The sequence below is a fragment of the Glycine max genome, chromosome 6 (assembly GCF_000004515.6).
Source record: "Glycine max cultivar Williams 82 chromosome 6, Glycine_max_v4.0, whole genome shotgun sequence".
Classification (NCBI taxonomy): Eukaryota; Viridiplantae; Streptophyta; class Magnoliopsida; order Fabales; family Fabaceae; genus Glycine; species Glycine max.
The window spans coordinates 16184125-16207197 of NC_038242.2; the positions used below are offsets into that span (position 1 = coordinate 16184125).

Genomic DNA, 23073 nt, shown 5'->3' on the forward strand with positions numbered 1-23073 from the left:
ATTTACTTTTAATTCCTTAATAAATAAATAAAAAATTGGGAGTAAAAGTGAAATTTCTCTTCTCCAACTAAGGTTGAACCTTAAATAATTACATTATAATCACGAGCCTCAGCAGCATGTACATTCATTTGTTGTTCATTATAAACTTCAAAACAGTCTACAATTTCCATCTGAAGAACTTTAGAAGCGCCTTCAATGCCTTGTTAATCCTGTTATTATCTACAAAGATAGTGATGGGCTGGATTCTTCAATTTGTTTAGAAAGTCTACGCTGAGTCAGTGCCTCAATAATTACTTCGGTACAAGCATCCTTGTTCTGAACTTCAGAATGCTATTTTTTTTCTGGAGCTTCATCAGCAAGTTGTTCAGAAAGCAATTCTTCAGAAGCTTCCCAATAGACCTCTTTTTCACATCATGTTCAGAGTATTCCTATGGAGTAGCGAGGGATTTTCCTCCCTATCTTTGGTTTTACCACAGATACAAGCTCCATCCATTTTGTTGTAGATTTGGCTTCTCAAGTTCATCTTCTTAGACTGCTACGTTTCACTTATTCCATTTTAACATATCATTGTCCCAAGTGACAAGTTCACAATCATTCCTTTTTAGATGAACTGAAGTTGCTTTGTTAAGACTCCTAATATAAAATAATTTCTACAATCATTTAGTTATAATTCATATTTTATGATAAGTTTTGTTGACTTTAACAAAATTATCTTAAAAATCAACAGAAATTTGTGATTGAAAGATAGTATAAAATTATTTTACAGTATATCATTATCAAACTTAATTAATGAAGCTTTATAATAAATTAATAATCATAACCTTATAATAAACATGATAAATAATCTATAAGAACTGTTAACTAATCTTTAACATGACATGTGACGGTTAATAAATCAGCACAGGGTAGCTGTACGCTAACCCCTGGAGAACATGGATTCAACAATGGATCATTTTCTTTTGAGAATACAGTAACGCATGGAGAACATGCATTCAGTAATGGATCATTTCATTTTGAGAATATGCCAACATATGTGGAACATACACTCAGTAATGGATCATTTATTTTCTAGAAAAGCTACAATTATCTGGACTGACTTTGGACAAGTCAATTATAAAGTTTTCGTTGACTTTTTCCCAGCAGCTTCAGAGTACCAAGATTTCCATGCTTCCATGTAGTGGGAAAATAGATCTTTTAAAGCTGCATCTCATAAGAAACCCAAACATGAAATCAAATTAATTGAATTTGAAAAGTATATTGCAATGATTGTACATTGAAATGGCAAATAGAAATGCCATATAGCAACCAATTGTCCTACCATAATCTGTCAATACTACAGAAAGTAAAGATCTATACTTGAGAATTCCCCTACTTGTACACCCAAACCCAAACTTGTTTAATGTATTCCCCCGAACTAAACTTCAATCTTAATAATCGTAGATTGATTAAGCTAATTCGTGGTGCGATGTTAGGATCTTTGAAAGGTATAAGACTTAAGTCCTATGTTGAAAGCGTGATATCAATGTATGATTTATAAGGTGTTGGACACTCCAACAACAACTGGATTTTGTAGTGTGGTTCTTTGTAAGTGTAATCAATATAGTAATGTTAGAAAGAGGAATGGGCATGCAATTGATTAGGCCTATTCCTCTGCTTTCTAACATAAACGGGTATATATCATATAAGAAACATGGAATACAGGTGAAGGTGAATTCTTATGCAATCAAACAATTGAATGTTGTAACCTGTGCAAGAAGAGTTTATTAGAAAAGGGCCAAAGTACTTGGGAATAGCTATAAACTTAATCCTACAAAGGTGACATGCCTACAGTAAGAAATAACTATATTTCTTGCTTTGTTGTGTGATGGAGATGGCACTTGAGTTGTAGCGTTTGATCCCTATCTACTATCTAGTAGCACCTTAGCCACTATTTCCACCATAGTTTTAGGTTTTCACCAACCTATCAATCCTCCTGAAGGGGTGGTGCAAGTCATCTTTATTGAATCAAGCGCACAACCAAGATTAATATATAGCAAGAACATTCACTATCTTTCACAAAATAAAGTTGAGTGATCATATTATCCACCAATACTGAAATTGTTATTTCAACAATCTTCCCTCCAATTTTAAAGTACCTTTTGAGATAGTTAACTTCCCAAGTTTCCATCAAGTTGAAAATAATCCAATACATCACACAACAGTCGGGCAATAGGCTCCTTCACGTGTGACTCCTAAGTCATCATAAAAGTTTACATAAGACTTGTCCCCAGAAGAATCTGCATACTCAAGGCTGACAAACTCTAAAATGAACATGAACTCATGGAACTTCCGTAAACTTAACTCGTGAACTTGTAAAAGTATATATGATAAAAAAACAATATTAAAAAATCTATTATTGACATATATGCTTAACAATGCACATAGTAATATTAGACAAGTAGACCTATTAGACTACTTATGTACTACATATAATAGTCCATACCTTTGTAATTAGTACCTCTGGTACTTTATTTCAATATAATATATTTATCTTTGCTGATCAAAAAAAAAAATGCTTAACAATGCACTCTTATCACAACAATAATTCAACAACTCAACTTCAATATAAAGCAAAATAACAAATCAGAATAATAAAGTGTAATAGTACATTAGTATTATATAAGATCAAACTACATGAATGACCAAATTATGTATAAATTCAAAAAAAAAATGTTATTAAAGTGAAAATATTTTAAAACAGAGTTAACTTTTTTCAAATCATTTGAGCATGGTAAAACATAGTCATTGTGGGGTTAATGGGGGCAAAAATTACAGTCGATTTCAAGTTCATTGACTCACTTCTTGACTTGAGAGTTTACATACACTAAGTTTTCTAAAGTTTACCCAAAAAAGAATTTGATAGAGTTAACTTGTTTTGTCTTTCTAGAATCATACAATTGTAAGAGTTTAAGAATTAAGTCGAGAGTCTTACAACCATGTGCATATTTCAACCTCTTGGCGCTTTTGAAAAAGCCTGGATTAACAAATGGGAAACAAAACCGGACCCAATCTCTAATTTTATTTGTGCAAACTAGGGTAGGCAATAATCAAACCAACATGAACATATTTCACAATTAAATTCGATAATTGATTTTTTGAATTGGGTTCATGAACAAACTTGAGTTTAAAATGAGCTCATTAAACATTTTTTTTTTTTGCACAGCAAAAATTTATATTATATATTATAAATAAGAATCAGTACTAGGTGTACTGAAGTGTACAACAGATAATATAGGCAATGAAAAGTCAAACCCAACGAAAAGTCAAACCCAACTAAAAGACAAGTACAATACAATACAGCTGACCAGCTATGTCAAACCCCTCTATGAGAGTTCCTCCTCCAAGTTAGTTGACCAATGGTTAAAATGAGTTTGGAATCCCTTCTCCATACACCTTAACCAGGACCAAGTATGTAATAAGGCTTCATCCATGACTTTTTCAGCCCAAGTATGTAATAAGGCTTCATCCATGACTTTTTCAGGATTCAAGAGCTGGTTGTTGAAGACCAAGCTGTTTCATTAAACATTAAGTTATGTATAATTTGAATCAATTGGTTCATGAATCAACTCTCTCTATAAATATATATGTTTGTGTGTAGAGAGATTCACTTATTCCAAGAGTTTGACTCTTTTAGTTGAAGTGCATTAAAAAACAACACCAAAATATTTAGGAAAAAAACTCAGTAAATTCATTTGGTTTGGTAAATTTACTTTGAGGATAATAGTAATATGTATTTAATTTTTTAAAATACAAAAAATAAAGATGTCTCTCTCCTCTCCCATTTATTAGGCACCATTGTTGGAAAATGTTTTCTCTGTAACTGACTCTCACTCTTTGCAGTGCCCTTCTCTTTCCACGATAGAACATTTTTTTGTTACGAGATAAAAAGCCAAAAAAACACCATTGCAGAACACTTTTTTTCACATGACAGAACATATGCAAAAAAGTAAAGCACCATTGCAGCAAAATTTGATCAAATTCAAATAATCGTAGGAAGAAGTGATCAGGATGCTGCTCTTGTTTGGCATTGGCGATGCCATTGGAAACGTAATGAGGATCTGGATGCTTGAAACGTGGGTCATTCAAGAGGAAGGAGGAAAAAAATAATTTTTAAAACTAAATTAAATATTGAATTACTATAATATCCTTTAAAAAATAGATTAAAATAAACAAACAATGAATTTTATGTCCAAAATATTTTGGTGGAGATTGTTAATGCACTCCAACTAAAACAGAGGAGTGTGAATATTAACAAACCCCTACGTATATACATGGTACGAAAAGTAGCAGACAAGGGGAAGAAGTTACAAATTTTTAAAAAGCGGAGGGATGAGGAGAATCGAAGTCAAATGTTGTTACATAAGGAGGCAAAAGAAGTTGCAGCTTATGTGTGGGATTTTGGGAAGGCTACTGGTATTTGTAATGGAGGTATATTCCCTTAATTGGAAGGAGGTTCACATGGTGCAGAGATGATGGTTCTTTCAATTTTTATTTTATTTTTTCAGCGATGATGGTTCTTTCATGAGCAGGCTTGCTAGGTTCTTGGTAACAAAGGAGTGGCAGGAGTTGTGGTCAAATTGTACTCAATGGGGTTTACAAAGAGGGTTGTCTGATCATTGTATTGTGATGTTAAGAGGGGGAAAAAGTTAATTGGGGTCTAAACCATTCAAATTGTTGAATAGCTGGAGGGAACTAGAGTTGAGAGGAGTGATTATGTGTTGAAAGAGAATGAGATAAGAAGGCTGAGTTGAAGGAATTATCAGGGGAGGAGCTAGAGGAGAGGAAAGGTTGTTTTAATAAAGTGTGTCAGTTGTCAGAAGTTGAGATGTATCATGGCAAAAATCTAAAAAGTGGTGGTTAATAGAAGGAGACGCAAATTCTAGATATTTCCATAGATGCAATCAGAGTGGATGAGATTTCAAGTACGGAATTCGAGGGTGTTCAATATTCATGAGCCTGAACATTTAAAAGAAATGAAAGAAATGATCTTACAGCATTTCAAGAAACATTGTGAACAGAAATTAAATGTAGGGGCAAAGTTTATAGAATTGGAATTCAAAAAATTAGAGAATATTGCTTCAAGCGTGATTGAACCATCCAAAGAGGAGGAGTGGCAAAACATGATTTTATTTTTGGTTTCTTATGCAGTGGGAAGTGGCAAAACATGATTTTATGTCATTTTTGAAAGAATTTCATACAAACGGCAAGATTGTAAGAGGTGCGAATAATTGTCTCATTTCGTTGATTCTTAAGGAGTGCCCCCAAAAGGTTAGTGATTACATACTTATCTCTGTTATTGGTTGTACGAATAAGGTGTTGGCAAACAAAATGCGAAGGGTGATGCATTAAGTGAAATATTAAATTCATACAATTGATTTTTTAATTAATTTCATATTATTTTAATTTTTGTATGAAGTAAATAACTATGAAATTATTATAACTTATAATTTAAATCCAATTGAGCTGAACCGAATCATTCGCCAAATCAAATCGAATCGATTTAGAGCTGAAAAAGAAAGTTGATAACATTCGAGTTCAAACTAGTATAGTCTGTTGCTTATATATTTTCTTGTTTGGAAAACACATTTTATAAAGATATAAGCCTTAAGATTTTTTCACAAACAGTTTTCAAATATCAAAAGTAACATCTACTTTTCAGGATAAGAAACAAAAACAGAATCTGGTATTTTCAAGTAGCTTTTTAAGCAGTATGCATAAGTAGCTTTGAAGTATTTTTTATTAGAAAACTATTTTCATACAAAGTACCAAACGAGCCTTCTTAAATTCAAATTAAAGTTACTTAAAAGTCATAATCAATCAAGTGTTATTATTTAACCCTCTTTTTAGTGATATTTTAATCCACTTTAGGTTCAACTTTACTCAACTCACTCATTTTTAGCTCAAAATTATATGTATAAAGGTGTTGTATTTCTCTAGTTGAATTAAAATGTCTAGTACTTCATATTGTGTTTTTTTTGCGATATCCCATTATGTTCCTTTCGGGGTTGATCGTTCTACTTCGCTAATCCTAGATAGGCATGACAACGGGAATGGTGGGGACGAGTTTCACTCTCCCTATCCCCAGAAAAACCGGTATGGGTTTGGATATCACGCGTAATCAACCACACTAGACATACCACAAAAGAGACAAATTTAAAATTTTAATATTGATTCTCGTCAAGTTTTATCAAGTTTTATCAAGTTTGAGCATACCACACGTAATCAACCACACTATTTTTTATACTTTTAATTAATTCATATATTTTTAAATATTATATATAACTTTTTTAATTATATTATAATTCAAACAATATATAAAAATAATAAATAAATAAAAATTAAAGATAAAAATTAAGAATGAAATTATATTTTAGTTAAATATAATTTTAAATTTGTTCTTTAATTATTATTAATCCTGCCTAGGTTAGCTTTGCTATTCTTAGCCGGTCCCAAGCCCGGATAAAAGGAGAGGGTTGTGTTAGGCTTTCAACGGCCAACGTAAAACTTTGTCGAATCTCTATGACATGGATCAATTACGTAATAATGTGAATGCTAGGTCGTTGCCCGGAAGCAACGCGCTGTATGGCTCGAGTACAGTGTCAAAAGAGCAAGGGCCGCTGCATCGCCGCCCGGATGTAGTGAAAAGTAAGCAAGGGTTCCCACATTTTCGTGAACGGATGTGGGTAAAGAAACTAGTTCATGACAGGAGGATTCGCTTTGGTACATGGAATATAGGCACACTTACTGGAAAATCTATGGAAATAGTGGATGTTATGGTGAGGAGGAAGATCAATTTTATGAGCCTACAAGAAACAAAGTGGATAGGTGAAAAAGCGAAAGAATTAGACAACTCGGGATTTAAGCTGTGATATACGGGAAAAATCAGATTAAGAAATGGGGTAGGGATTATTGTGGACAAGGAGTGGAAGAAGGATGTCGTGGATGTAAGAAGAGTAGGAGATCGTATCATAGCCTTAAAATTGGTAGTGGGACAGGACACCTTTAATGTTATTAGTGGGTACGCACCTCAGGTTGGGTTAGCAGAACACTTTAAGGTAAAATTTTGGGAGGATCTAGAAGGGGTACTTCAGGATATACCCCAAGGAGAGAAAGTTTTCCTAGGAGGGGATCTCAATGGACATGTAGGTAGCGTGGCTAGAGGTTTTGAGGGGGTGCATGGGGGTTTTGGCCTAGGGGAGATAAATCCATCTTGGAGTTTTCGGAGGCTTTGGATCTTTCTATAGCCAATACATGGTTTAAGAAAAGAGCGGAACATCTTATCACTTACAAAAGTGGAGGGACATGTTCTCAGATAGATTTCTTCCTTATCAGGAAGTCTGATAGGAAGTATTGCTTGAACTGTAAAGTTATCCCGGGAGAGAGCTTGACTACCCAACATAGAGTTTTGGTCATGGATGTAAGAATTAGAGATAGGGCAAAGAGAAGAAGTCATATGGTAGCACCAAGGATCAAATGGTGGCACTTGAAGGGTGAGAAACAAGGAATCTTCCAACAAAAGATATGGGAGGGATGGTGTGGACAATCACAAGGAAGTGCAAATGATATGTGGAACAAGATGTCCCAAGAGATTATTAAAGTGGCTAAAGAGACGTTGGGTGAATCTAGAGGTTTTGGACCTAGGGGTAAAGAATCGTGGTGGTGGAATGAAAGTGTTCAGAGCAAAGTTAGAGTAAAAAAGGAGTGTTTCAAGGAGTGGTCTAGGTGTAGAAATTCTGAAACTTGGGATGAGTATAAGATAGCTAGAAATGAAACCAAAAAGGCGGTGAGTGAGGCAAGAGCCCAAGCTTTTGACGGACTATACCAAGCTCTAGGAACCAGGGACGGAGAAAGATCTATATATAAGCTTGCTAAGGGTAGAGAGAGGAAGACTAGAGATTTGGATCAAGTAAAGTGTGTTAAGGATGAAGAAGGCAAAGTCTTAGTGCATGAAAAAGATATCAAGGAAAGGTGGAAGGCGTATTTCCACAACTTATTTAATGATGGATATGGATATGACTCTAGCAGTCTAGACACAAGAGAAGAGGACCGGAACTATAAGTACTATCGTCGGATTCAGAAACAGGAAGTAAAGGAAGCGTTGAAAAGAATGAGTAACGGTAAGGCGGTGGGGCCAGACAACATACCTATTGAAGTGTGGAAAACTCTTGGAGATAGAGGTCTGGAGTGGCTCACCAAACTCTTTAATGAAATTATGAGGTCAAAACGCATGCCGGAGGAATGGAGAAGCACGTTAGTGCCAATCTATAAGAACAAGGGGGATATACAAAATTGTGCAAATTATAGGGGAATCAAGCTCATGAGTCATACCATGAAATTATGGGAAAGAGTGATCGAACGGAGATTAAGAAAGGAGACTCAAGTTACTGAGAATCAATTTGGTTTCATGCCGGGAAGGTCGACCATGGAAGCGATCTATTTATTACGGTGGGTGATGAAGCAATATCGCATGGACCAACAAGACCTGCACTTGATTTTTATTGACTTGGAGAAAGCGTATAATAGAGTGCCTAGAGAGATTTTGTGGAAAGCTCTAGAGAAGAAAGGGGTTAAGGTTGCATATATTCGAGCTATCCAAGATATGTATGATAGGGTATCGACTAGTGTTAGGACACAGGGTGGAGAGTCAGACGATTTTCCCATCACAATTGGTTTGCATCAAGGGTCAACCCTTAGCCCCTACCTTTTTACCTTAATTCTGGATGTCCTCACGAAACAAATCCAAGAGATAGCGCTGAGATGCATGCTTTTTGCAGATGACATAGTCCTCCTTGGAGAGTCGAGGGAGGAGTTGAATGAGAGGTTGAAAACTTGGAGACGAGCTCTAGAAACACATGGTTTTCGCCTAAGCAGAAGCAAATCGGAGTATATGGAATGTAAGTTCAACAAAAGAAGGAGGGTTTCTAACTCAGAGGTGAAAATAGGAGACCATATTATCCCTCAAGTCACACGGTTTAAATATCTTGGGTCTGTAATACAGGATGATGGAGAAATTGAAGGGGATGTGAATCATCGCATTCAAGCAGGATGGATGAAATGGAGAAAAGCATCGAGGGTGTTATGTGATGCAAAGGTACCGATCAAGCTAAAGGGAAAGTTTTATCGGACTGCGGTAAGACCGGCGATTTTGTACGGAACAGAATGTTGGGCGGTCAAGAGCCAACATGAGAATAAAGTAGGTGTAGCGGAGATGAGGATATTGCGGTGGATGTGTGGTAAGACTCGACAGGATAAAATTAGAAACGAAACTATTAGAGAGAGGGTTGGAGTAGCGCCTATTGTAGAGAAGATGGTGGAAAATAGACTTAGGTGGTTTGGGCATGTAGAGAGAAGACCGGTAGACTCTGTAGTGAGGAGAATAGACCAGATGGAGAGAAGGCAAACAATTCGAGGCAGAGGAAGACCCAAGAAGACTATAAGAGAGGTTATCAAAAAGGATCTCGAACTTAATGATCTGGATAGAAGTATGGTACTTGATAGAACATTATGGCGGAAGTTGATCCATGTAGCCGACCCCACCTAGTGGGATAAGGCGTTGTTGTTGTTGTTGTTGTTATTGTTGTTGTTCTTTAATTATTATTATTATTTAACTATCAAACTAATTAATTTATATTTTTTTGAAATATGAAAAAAATTATAACAACAAAATCTTATATTATATGTATGTATATGTTCTAATAAAAAATATGTAACTAGAATAGGTTTGGATACAAGGTAAAATAGGAATGGCAAAGTCTACTTGGATCCTATGGATACCCACAAAATATCCGCCCGCAAGCGAGGACGATATTTACCCACATGTTAGTGTTAGGTACGAGGGTGAGTATTTATCCCAAATTTATGCAGGTATGGATGCAAGTACGAATACTGTACATACACCCTGCTTTGCCTCATGCACGAGCACACATATATATGTGTGCGCGTATGTATGTATGTATATATATATATATATATATATATATATATATATATATATATATATATATATATATATATATATATATATATATATATTATTTTCTATGAAAAAGAATTATGCATTTTTTTAAAATTTTATAACTAATAATCTACTTGTACTACAACAGTCTCCCCCTTGAGTACAAGTCATTATCATCCACGAGTATTCCATGGTAGCCATTAGAGCCCACAAGCTCTAACTACTTGCACCTCTGCTCCACCCATGGGACATGCCGCCTAAACCCACCGTCAAGAAAACTTTCGATACAAGGGATCCCAAGGGATCAAGATCCATTGTCGCCATCTTATTCGTCTGAGTCGATCACCAAGTCGAAGCATTGGCATTGATACCAGTTGTGGGAGAATTGAGTGGAGTAAACACAGATGAGATTTACACCAATGAGTCATGAGCAACCACATAAGAAAATTTGACATCATACTTTAACCCAAAACCTTAAGGCTCAAGTTTATGAGTCTTCTCCTCACTTATATAGTGTTCAACTTTTTCACTTCTACTTAATATGAGATTTCACCTCACAATTGAACTCCAACTATTGGCACACCCAAGAACACGTTGTATCCTGTGGTAGATCTCCTATAAATAATTGATCCTACATAGTCAACATCAATATATACTTTCATGGATAAATTTTTCTCCTTTTTAAACAACTTCTTTCCTAGAGAAGACTTCAAGTACTGAATGATCCTATTTACTGCTTGCAAAAGTCTCTCTCTTTGGTCATGCATAAATTAACTAACCACACTAACAACATAGGCTATATCCGGCCTGGTGTGGGATAAGTAGATAACTTTTCCCACAAGTCTTTGGTATTGTGTCTTCTCTACCTTTGGATTTTCTTCATCATTTCCAATCTTGTGATTTTGCTCTATGGGCACTCTAGAGGTTTTACAGCCCAACTTGTCAACTTCTTTAAGGAGATCAAGTATATATTTTCTGAGAAATGAAGATACCTTGCCTAGAGTGTGCAACCTCTATCTCGAGGAAGTACTTTAGCTTCCCGAGATCCTTCATCTCAAATTGGGCAGCTAACCTCTCCCTTAAGTTTTATTTTTCAAGTTCATCATCGCCTGCAATAATTATATCATCGACATAGACCAAGAGCAAAGTAAGTTTTCCATCTTGGGAGTGTTTTATAAAGTGAGTATGGTCACCTTGGCTTTGCTTGTACCCCAAAGATACCATAACTTGAGTGAACTTACCAAACCAAGCCCGAGAAGACTGCTTAAGACTGTATAGGACCTTCTTTAGTCTGCAAACTTTATTTCCTCCATTAGTGGCACCATATCCAGGTGGAATCTCCATGTACACTTCTTCCAAGCTTCCATGTAAGAAAGCATTTTTAACATCAAATTGATGCATCTCTCAACCAAAGTGCACTGCTAAGCAGATGATGATCCTAACTATATTCATTTTTCCCATTGGGGCGAATGTCTTCCCATAATCGATCCCATAGGTTTGGGTGTATCCCTTTGCAACTAACCTTGCCTTATATTAGTCCAATGTGCCATCAGCCTGATATTTAACTGTATATATCCACCTACAATCCACTACCTTTTTGTCTTTCGATTTCTCTACAATCTCCCAAGTCTCATTCCTTTCCAATACACCTATTTCTTCATTCATGGCTCAAACTCAGTTCTCATCCTTTAAGGCTGCTTGTATTGATGTAGGGATTCTAATAGAATCAATAGCTAAAACAAAACTCTGTTGCTATAGAGAAAGATCTTTTTTCTTTTCTTAAGGCAATTGGCAAATCATCTAGGTTAAATTCACAAGAGACATCTAAGGTGTCCTCAAGAGTATAAGTTCTTACTTCTGGTTTGAATGATTGAAGTTGTTGTTGGACCAGGTTGAGTTTTTTTCTTCGCTGGTACTGGTTCTCAAAGCGTCTGCCCGCCTTATGTTCAAATGGTGATGATGTTGGTTTAGAGTCTTTATCATCCTTTGTAGGAGTGGAATCCTGTAACAAGGGAAAACATGACAACTTGGGACCTCAGCTTCTAAACTATTCTCCCTCTGAAGTAAAGGACTAGTGAAGAAAGACTTTGTTTCATGAAAAGTGACATCTTTGGAAACATAGACATGACAATTTTGAGGGTTATATCATTTGTACCCCTCTTTGTTTGAGGCATAACCTATGAAAACACGACTGAGGATCTAACTTTCCTCGATGGGAACCATGAACATGAATAAAGACACAACACTCAAGACTGGTCATAAAGGGAACAGACAAATAAAATGTGATCATGAATTGAGTAGGACTAACACCATTTAAAACACGAGAAGGTAACCTATTTATCAAGTAAGTAGCGATTAGAACAACTTCCCCCAGTAAGATTTAGGAACAGACATTTAGAAGAGTAAAGCTCTGGCAACCTCAAGGAGATGTCGATTTTTTCTTTCTGCAACCCATTTTGTTGAAGGGCATCCACACAAGTTAACTCATAAACAACACTATTATCTTTGAGGAAATTGGAAAGGTTTTGATTCACATACGCTCTCCCATTATTAGAACACAATCTTTTAATCGGGCTCCCAAATTGTATTTGAATTATACGATAAAAGTTTACAAACAATTGAAAAACTTCAGATTTGTCTTTCATGAGAAATATCCAGGTGACCCAAGTGCAGTCATCAATAAAAGAAACAACCACTTTGCACCAGAAATATTACTGATAGGTGCAAGTCCCCACACATTCGAATGAACAAGATCAAAAGGGTTAGAAGTTTTATTAGTCCTGGGAAGAAAAGTTATTCGATGGTGTTTAGCAAACTCACAAACATCACAATGAAAAGACTCGATTGGCCTTTTTGTAAACAAAAAAAGGAAATGAAGACTTAAGGACACTAAAAGGAGGATGACCCAAACGTCTGTGTTGAAGTCATATTTGGGAGGATGACCAAGGTTTTGAACATGTCTGATGATTGGAAGTGAGAGTCTTCAATCTAGTACACTCTTTATTGTCCTCATGCTGCAAGTAGTATAGACCGCCCTGCTCTTTAGCAATTCTAATCGTCCTCCCCGTGGCAAGATCTTGGAAAACACAGCAGGAGTCATTTAACAAATTGAGCTGAGTTTGGTGCATTCTGTGGCTGAAGATGAACATAACAGACACAACCAAAGGTGCAAAGAGTGGAATAATTGGGTGGCTTACCAAACAACCTTAAGAAAAGGGAATCATTGTTTAAGACTTAAGAAGGCAACCGATTAATAAGGCGAACAACAATTGAAAGAGCTTCACACCAAAAACGGGAGGGCACAAAGTAGTCCAACATTAAGGTACAAACAACATCAAGAAGATGACGATTTTTTCTTTCAACTACCCCGTTTTGTTGGGGTGTGGAAGGACATGACCTTTTAGATAATATACCCTTTTTTTGCAAGAACTCTTCAAACAAATGAGATGTATATTCCCCTCATTGTCAGAACGCGGAGTTTTAATTTTTGATGAAAACTGAATTTGAACATAGGCATGAAAGAATTTGAATTTGTAACGCAAAAAGTAGACCCGTGTAAAACGACTATAATCATCAATAAAAGTGATAAAATACCTATAATGTTCATGAAATATTACAGGTGTGATTTCCTATAAATCACAATGAATTATGTCAATCAAATTGAGCAGCACTAAATGATGGGTAATCTTTATTGTCAAGAACTCTGAATTTCTTCAAGTCATGAAGTACATTGGAATTTGGATGACCAAGACACTTATGCCATAATTGGAAATTAGCAGTTACAGAATGACAAGAAATAAAAGGCAGAAAAGAACATGGTGACAATGATGAATAAAAAGGAAAAAGATGTCCAACTTTAGGTCCATTCGCGATCATCTTCCTTGAGTGTTAATCCTGCACAAGACAACCAGATTTGGAGAATTCAACTCTACAAATATTGGTAAGAGATGAACAAATATCACCAATTGTTGTGATAGGTAAATTGTTTCCATTTATAGTATATATTTGCGAATTACCAGAGTAATTTGTAACATTGGTAAGGGCAGCAACATTGTTGGTCATATGATGAATGCGCCAGAGTCAAAATACCATGGAGACTAGGGTAAAGAAGCTTTCCTTGAAAGACCCAAAGCAAAAAAATGTTGAAACGATCATTTGTTGAACCATTTTAGGGGTTAAGGTTGACAAAGAAGCAGGTGGATTCTAGCCCCGAAAATAGGAGTAGTAGAAGAGCTAGTAGTTGTAGTGAAGGTTGTTGCATTTCTCCGTAGTGGTCTGATTTGACATTCTTTTATGATGTGAACTTTTTGCAATAATTACAGAACTTTTTAGGACAGTGGGAAGCATGTCCATGGCCTTTGCAGCAAAAAGATTAGACAGTACTCATGTCTTGTCCTCAAGGTTTGCCTTGTACTGCATACACCACAAGAAGGGAGGCAGATTTCTATTGTTTCATGTTTGCCTGAGTAAGAAGACGTTCTTCACAAAGCAGTTCATTTAGGCATTCATCCAAGGAGGGAACAATAGCTTTATTCATTAGGTTGGTTCGAATGACCTCAAAATCATATTTCAATTTCATAAGAAATTGATCTCGTTTTGTGGTGTCAAGAACGTTTTGGACTGCAATTTGTCCTTCAATTGATAAACCTTTATAGATAATGTCAGTATATTCAGCCCAAAGATTCATGAAATGAGATTAAAAATAAAAAATTGAGACTATTCGGTTGAAAAATGGCAATTTCATGTTCAAGTTGGAACTTGCAAGCAATGTTGTTTTGATTATAAATTTTCTTCAGGTAGTTCCACATCTTTGTTGTTGTGGTGAAGGGTCTCAGATTAAGGATGATATTAGGCTCAACAGAGCCTATGATCCAAGTCATGACATGTGCATCTTTGACCTCCCATTTGGCATGTGCCTTCTTGTGCATAGTTTTGTCAGAAGCATAATCAGTTTTGTCAACATGACCCCAAAGCTCCTTGTCTTTGACAAAGATCTGGAACTAGAATGCCTAGGTGGAGTAGTTCTTTCCATTAAGACAAACAAAAAGGACATCATATTTTTCTGTAGACACGATACTGGGAAAAATCACAAGAGAAAAAACAAGAACAAAATTGTTTGCAAACAGTATCGTGTATGAACAGTAACATGCCTGAGCAATACCACACAAGAGACTAGAACTAGGAACTCAGAGACTGAGAGCACAGCGAAGAAAAAAAAATTAGGTTGGGGTCAAAACCTAGACTGATACCATGTTAAACTTAGAGAAATTGGGATGAAAATTGTGTCTTCTCCTCTGGAGAATTCTCATTTAAATAATATGATACAATCTGATTTCGAGACTTGAAGTTTGCTAAAAAACTTTATATGGTAACCTACAACTTGGCTAACTAATTAAGGATATAATTACACAGTTACAACTATACAATCATGCAAGATATGCTTGTTTAAAGGGCCAACAAATTTGTACAAATAATGCCAAATAATATGCCTATCCTATTGACAAACCCAACCCCCACCCTATACAAGCCTCAGCCACTCAACTACATCACCTCTACCGCATGGACGCAATTGTTTCCTTTCATCTCCTTACAATTTCATACCCTTCCCTGAACCTGAACCCAACTTTTCCTTCCCCCGACATCCCATCCTAACTTCAAACTCTTCGCTTACACTCTACCTCAGTCTTTGCCACTCCAAAAGGCCTCTCCACCCACATTGGCCTCATGATCACCACATTCCCCTCAAACCCAACTCCTCCCCTATCAACCTAAAGCCATATTGATATCCACACACCCACAAAGGCGCTATGACTATAATTATTCAAGATTTGTTGGATGATGGTCATATTCACCCTAGCCAAAGCCTTTTTCTTTTGTCGTAATCCTTGTCAAAAAGAAAAAGGATGACTCATGGAGAATGTGTGTAGACTATCAAGCCCTTAACGTGATCACTATTTTGAATCATTTTCCCATACCCACTCTGTACAAGTTATTGGATGAGTTAGGTAACGCTAGATCTTTTCCAAAATACACATGCATTCAGGGTACCACCAAATTCATGCTCACCCCCCATAGCCGACATTCCTAAAACTATCTTTCGTACATTCGATGGTCACTACGGATATTGTGCCATGCCGATTGGCCTCACCAATGCACCTTCTTTTCAGGCTGCGATGAATGGCATGTTGCGTCCTTACCCACGCAAGTCTATGCTAGTGTTTTTTTATGATATAGTTGTGTATAGTGCCTCATTGAGTGACCATTTACACCACCTACAAGTTATTCTTCAATTATTATAGGACCATTGTTTTTATGCCAACTATGCTAAGTGTGTTTATATGAAGTCAAATGCAGTTGAAATTTGCTTTACAAAGTTAAAAAAAGCTTTGACTTCAGCTCTGATCCTTGCCTTACGGATTTCTCCCAACCCTTTGACTTGGAAAGAAATGAGTCCACCATAGCCATTGGCACGATGCTATCCCGAAAGGGCTATCTCATAGCCTTCTTTAGCAAAAAGTTGGGCCCTCGTCTGCAAACAGAAACAATTTACACCTAATTGGAGGCATTTACAAAATCAGTTAAAAAGTGGAGGCATTTCCTAATTGCTCTAAATTTCGTATTATCAACAACCAACAAAGCCTTAAGCACCTTGTTTCTCGTAGTTTCCAGGCCCCTGACGAACATAAATGGGTGACCAAACTACATGGCTTCACTTTTGACATCGTTTATCGCCCGGATTGCAAAAACACAGATGTTGATGCCCTTTCTCGCCACATTGATCCTAAGAATACCTCTTTTGTTCTTCTCACAATTTTCTCCCCTTTTCCCACTTTACTCAATGACCTCTACCATTACCATGCTCACCACCCAGATGGCTTGCCCCTTGTCCAAAAGAACACTACAGATCAGTCCACCCCTCCCAAATTCATTTTAAATAATGGTTTAATGTTTTTTCAACAAAGATTTTTCCTACCAGATGTCAACGATTTCAGACAAATAACTCTTCAAGAGCTGCATTCCACCCTGATGGCAGGCCACCCGATCATCCATGCAACCATAGGCCAGGCCTCTATAAGCATGTCAAGGCTTATGTCAACTTTTGCATGAGCCCTTTTAGTCCCTCTATGATCGGCCCCCACCAGCCTTGCCTAATTTATTATCCCGCACTTCCTCCATTATCCACCTAGATCATTGTCCACCTAGATCAGATCATGGAAGAAAGAAAAACAGTGTTCTAATCCCTGTGCAATAACTTGCCTCTCACTAAATAACACATGATTGATCAAGTAAACCAACACTGCATTGACATTACCTTTGAAGTGGACGAATGGGTTCTTCTGCGCCTCCCATCATACAGTCAAATATCTATTTCACCATCCCCATCTCAGAAACTGTGTTGCAGCTATCATGGCCCCCCTACCAGACTATCTATCACATAGGAACAGTGGCATACAAACTTTGTTTGCCCCCTTCTTCGCACGTTCATCTTGTCTTCCATGCCACACTCCACCACCGTTTCAAGGGACCACCCCCACTTTCCCCTCCTCCGCCAACTCTTATCGAAAACACCATTTTCACAAACACTCCCTTTGACAAAATCGAAACACCTTTTTCTAATACTCACCAAGCTCCCTCTCATGTTTCCAAGATAGGCTCTTCGATTCCCAATCCAAACTCAACTTGCCCACCCACTCAACCAATCATGTCATTACCCACGTGGCTCCATCACCACTAGCCACTCGTTGGGCCTTTGTGGACAAAGGCCTTATCGAACTCGGGGGTATTGTTATGGGACCACCCACAAGTTATATCAAGCCCAAAAGAACTCTCAAAGAGGCCAACAAACTTATGGATCATATACACTGAATTGGATCGCTAGAGACCTTCTCTGCTTTATTTTATTCCCATCCTAGAAATTTCCTAGAGTAAAGGAATTGTACCAGCTATAGGACACTCCTTGAAGGAAATATCCACCCTTTCGTATTTAAATCGCTTTGTCTTAATGAAATACCATAGAAGAATGTTATCTTTATTTTAGATCTTTTATTTTGTTATTGTGGAGACCATCCCTCTCAAATTGGACAAGATCCTTCATAGGGTTTTCTTACCCAAAACCTTATCAAATGTTCCCTAGGGCATATCTCTTTACAAAAGATATTCAAGAGAATCTCTGATTCCCCCTCTCTAAAATGGTACTCACTACAAATAACTGATATCTCTCACACAACACACCTTTACTTATGTAACCAATTTTGTGCCAAAAATCTACCATACCATCTCACTTCTTTGAACACAAGTAAAATTGCACTAGCTTTGGGCTTATAAACTTTTCATATTTAGGGTCAATAAAACAATTACTCATGCAGAAATATATATGTATGCATATATATATATACCAAACAAAATTTCATATCTAATAATGCAGAGAAGGAATTACCTCTAACCTTGGTTTTGATATTGAGGACGATGCTCCTGTGCGAGGCTGTCCCAGTCATGCACCTTTTTCACACTATTATTTTCAGAGGTTCCAACTTTGGGCACATAAGCTGGAGCAAAAGGGCCAAACTGATAGCTCTCTGAAGTCTGCTTAGCATCTTTTTTTATGATGATTTTCTCTAACTGAGCTCGTGGACTAATATTTTCGTGTTGATTTTGCATTTTAGAATTCTGGCCATCCATGGACAAATCAACTTTGTTCCTTTTAAAACTTATGTTTCCAATGTCAGTTCCAAACATCCTTTTCCGTGACTCTTTGACATTTGAATTTTGAGCCAAGTCAACTGATCCACCCCATGTTTTTCCCCTCACACCCAACCACCTGAATGCTGGTTTTCTTGTGTTTGTTGTATGGGTCTACATCCATTTTAAACTCATCATAAACTTATTGTAATTCATTTTAAACTCATCATAAGCTTATTGTAATTTATTAGAATACAAAAAGTGCAGAGGCAAATTTAAATGGTGAAAATAAACAATATAATACTCCTACGCATGAATTGAATCCCACCACAAACAGTCTAACAAAAACCAACAAACTAACATTGACTGATAAAAAAACTACTGTTGTAATGCTCTTAAGGGAAAATTTAAAGTGAACTGAGGAGAATATCACCTTCTCGATTAGGTTCATGGAGGATAACACATTCGCAATATCATATAGACGTCTGACTTTTGCTGTAAGATAAATATCATACAAGTAAAAACTGAGAAAGTTAAATGCTTCTTCCTCCTTTGTCAATCAATAATGAACAAGTATAAGGGTGTATTTGGAAGAGCTTTTAGACTTAACATATGCACTTCTGTAATCGTTTGAGAAAGCTAATAAAAATAACTTATGACGTGTCCATAAGCTGTCTTTAACTTATTTCGATAAAATTTTCAGAATAACTTATAAAAAGGATCTGCAATTATATAAAAGAGAAATGCTAACAACACACTCATTTAAATAGTTTCTCTCTTGTTCACTGAAATTCATTGAAAATCACCAAATTTTGAGTCTCACTTTTTATTTAACAAAAGTTTAGTATCACTCACTTCTATTGTTGGCATTTCCAAGCAACAACTTTGCAGCTTCGTCAAGGGAGATCATTTCAAACTGAGTAATTGTTGGAAAATATCAACATATTAGCACGTAATCAAATTGAAATGTCAAAGAACCGTTCAAGAAATTAGCAACACTCACATTAGAGCAGACAAAAAGCTTGACAAAATTCTGAGTAAGCAATGCCAGAGATTTTTCCCTTCTGTTTTCTGCAAAACATGAAGTGGTGTCAATACTTGTAATATCACAATGCTCTATTTGTAAATACCACACCCTCCTTTTATGTTTCATATTTCAAAGAAAAGGAATGTTAATAATGTTAGGAAGTCCCACATGTCTAGTTCTTGGGATACAACTTATATATCTCTTGGATAACTTCACTTAGTGTCAATTGGTTTTAAGTTGAGATCTAACATAGTATCAAAGTCTATAGCCCATCTTAGTTCTTGCCTATTCCAGAGGCAGGCCTCTGTGTAGGGGTGTTAGGAAGTCCCACTCAGTGTCATTGGTTTTAGATTGAAATCTAAAAAATAAAATACTCTTTAACACATTTATTACTTCCACCATCTTTTGGCAATTCTTTTTATTTGCAAAAAAAATATTTTTTTAATGTCAATAATCAATATCTCTCCAACTCCCATTAGTCACATGTCAGAAATTTATGACCATTTTTTTTTTCCTTGCTCATCTTTTTATTTGCAAAAAAATATTTTTTTTAATGTCAATAATCAACATCTTTAAGTGCATGTCTGGAAATGGGTTAGAATGGCGCTGAATGAAAGTTTAGCACCTTGGAATGCACAAATGAAATCTAAACCTAAACCAATCCAACCATTGAACTTTAAATGCATTCTGGAAATGGGTTGGGATGGCCCTGAACGGAAGTTTAACCCTTTCGAATGCACAAACATACTAGTATTGTGAATGATGAATTGTGTTCAACGTGTGATCAGTTAGATGTAACTGTAGCAAAAAATTTAAACATACCATTCTTGGAGGATTTGACAGTAGCAGTGTAATCAGGATTTTCCTTCTCACTCTGACTCCCAATGTTAATATTAGGAAATGTTTCTTCTTCCTCCTCCTCATCATCAGACACCTAAAACAGTTTGTTTAACACTAAATTAATCACCAATTGACAAAACTTCCTATCAAGGGTTTCCTATTCTAAACCTTCCTATTCTAAACCTAAACACGGACATGAACAGAAAGATGAAGTTATACTTTTTCCACCCTTATACGCCAGGAATTTATTTATTTTTCTCTGCCATGACATAAAATTTAAGTTAAAGAAAACGATGTCAAGGGAAGGGAATGCAATGATCGAAGCTAGAAATCAGAAGCATCCTATTTTTTTCTCTCTTTTTTCTTTATTTTTTTCTCTTTTTCAATACCACGGAATAGAGACAAATCACTCACTTTTGCATTGTCATTGGAGTCATCAAATGATCCAGGATTCTCCTTCAAACCTTCATCCTACAAAACAATTAGAAACCTAGAATCAAAGTCAAATCTTAGTTGTGTCGGTGTCAAACAAACTCGTCTAATCTTTCAAATAAGAAAACCTTAAGTTCTTGTAAGGCAGCAGGAATTGCACAAAATCCTTTCCAAGTATACTGATTCTTAGCTTTTCTGGTTAGCACCTGAAAATTTAAATAAATAAATAAATAAAAAACATGCTAGCAAACGAATCAAAGATCACCGACTTGTCTGAGAAGATAAGACAGAAAATTACACCGACACTCTCTAAAACATTAACGATGTCGTAGATCCGACGTCTTTCTACACCTAACCGCGAAGCTGCGTCATCGAGACCGACCAGGCGCACACCTTCTTTGTTGTACAAACTCAGAAAACTGCATCATCAAGACGCGCGTTGAAACTAGAGGACCGATTAAATCAAACAAAAAAAGGAAAAAGAGAAAAAATAAAGAAAAAAGAGAGAAAAAAAACTTGGTGCAGAGGAGGCCGAGAGATTTTTGCTTTCGGCTATAGGTGTGATGGGTAGACAAAGAAGTCATGGAGGTCCAAGAAATCGATGGGTTTTTTTTTATTTTTTTATTTTTGTTCTGAAAGGGTGGATTAGGGTAGAGATATTGGAGAGAGAAAGACGATGTTGGGTTGGGGCGGCAGGGTGAACTATTTTCAATTGTTGAAGAGCGGGAATTGACCTGACGAGGCGCTGGATAATCAAGATTTACTTTAACATGGAAAGATTACCTATCTTTACTGGGGAGAAAAGAAAGAAAATGTATAAGGAAAATAAAATAAATTTATATTAAACGAAAAATTGAAGGAAAGAAAAAAAAATAAACTTATATTTTTTATTTTCCTCTATTTTTTCTTAGACCAAACAAAATAAAATAAAATAAAAAACATCACTATGTCATTTTTTCTATTAATTTTCTTTTCCTTTAACTTGCACTCCTTCCGGATAGATCCTTAAGGTGAGTAAAATGTTAGTTGGATTATAGCCCATTTTTTAATTTTTAAGTTGATTTGTTGATGTTATTGTGCCTATGATGAATTTAGGTTACATTATAATTTTAATTTCTTTTTAAGTTTTTATTTGTAATTTTATTCCTTTGTTTTAAAAAAAATATAATTTTGTGTACATTTCTTTTATTATTATTTTTATTATAATAAATTCAATTATTTTTTATAATACCTTAAGTTAAGTCTAGAATTCAAATTCAAATGGATCCAAATAAAATAATAAAACATATACTGAATTGACTATTAGACAAAAAGTATAAAAAAAAATTACAAAATAAGATCAAAATCACAAAACATGATATAGAAGAACTAAAATCATGGATAAAAAATTTTTAAGATATTAAAATTAAAATTTAGCCATGAATTTATAATGTTCCGGATTCAAATTTGAAATAAGGATTTTTGTTGTTTTTATTTTAAAAGGCACAATAAGTATCTTGTCATTTAGCATAACAAGTTTGGTCGGGTAAAAATAAATAAATAAAATAAAATAAAATAAAAATCATTTTTATCAATAAAAGTTAAAACTTTTTTTTCCTGTAGTCAAATCTACTCTCGTATATAAATATAAATTGAGTAAAATGTATAAAAGTCGTTTTAAAAGGTTCAAGCTAGCATAATAAGTTTGGTCGAGTAAAAATAAATAAATTTAAATTAAAGATAAAATAGAGAAAATTTTATTTTAAAATATTGCCTCTCGTCTCAAATATAAGAGAAAAATATCCTTTATTTAATTTAGGTGCTAATTTCAAACTATCAATAGCTATTTCTTATCTTTAATATCAAATTCTAATTAATGATAAATTAGAAAAAAAAATTAATTAAAATTAATGTAATTAAATGTGATCTTTCTTAGTTAGTGTTTCATATTTTTTTTCAAATATTTGAAACTAGAAGGAATAGAAATTTAGTAAGATAGGAATTCTTTTGAAATAAATTCATTTTTTATTAAGAAAAAATTATTTTTTATTTTAAAATTAAAATTTAAAAAAAAAACTAAAAGCTAGTTATCTATAAAAAATAAACTTACCACAAAAAATTA

At 35.4% G+C, this 23073-nt stretch overlaps 1 protein-coding gene across 7 annotated transcripts; it reads right to left on the reverse strand.

Moving 5' to 3' along the window:
- Positions 1-4: 4 nt before the first annotated feature.
- Positions 5-21713, reverse strand: LOC100818090 (E2F transcription factor-like E2FE). 7 transcript variants are annotated; one of them, XR_414753.4, is made up of 11 exons: positions 21489-21712; positions 21271-21391; positions 21101-21178; positions 20955-21011; positions 20523-20634; positions 19677-19744; positions 19529-19589; positions 19107-19168; positions 18439-18847; positions 2136-2231; positions 1156-1200 (listed from the first exon to the last, which is right to left on the reverse strand). XR_414753.4 is itself a non-coding variant. In XM_006581876.4 (10 exons), exons 1-10 carry the CDS (start codon positions 21554-21556, stop codon positions 602-604), a joined length of 1068 nt encoding a protein of 355 aa, XP_006581939.1. In that variant the 5' UTR covers positions 21557-21712; the 3' UTR covers positions 5-601. The 7 variants fall into 7 exon arrangements, 6 of the variants coding, with proteins under 6 accessions (XP_006581939.1, XP_014632038.1, XP_014632035.1 ...); XM_006581876.4 differs by lacking the exons at positions 1156-1200; positions 2136-2231 and adding an exon at positions 5-633; XM_014776549.3 differs by lacking the exon at positions 1156-1200 and having other exon boundaries at positions 18432-18847; positions 21489-21711.
- Between the last annotated feature and the right edge of the window lie 1360 nt (positions 21714-23073).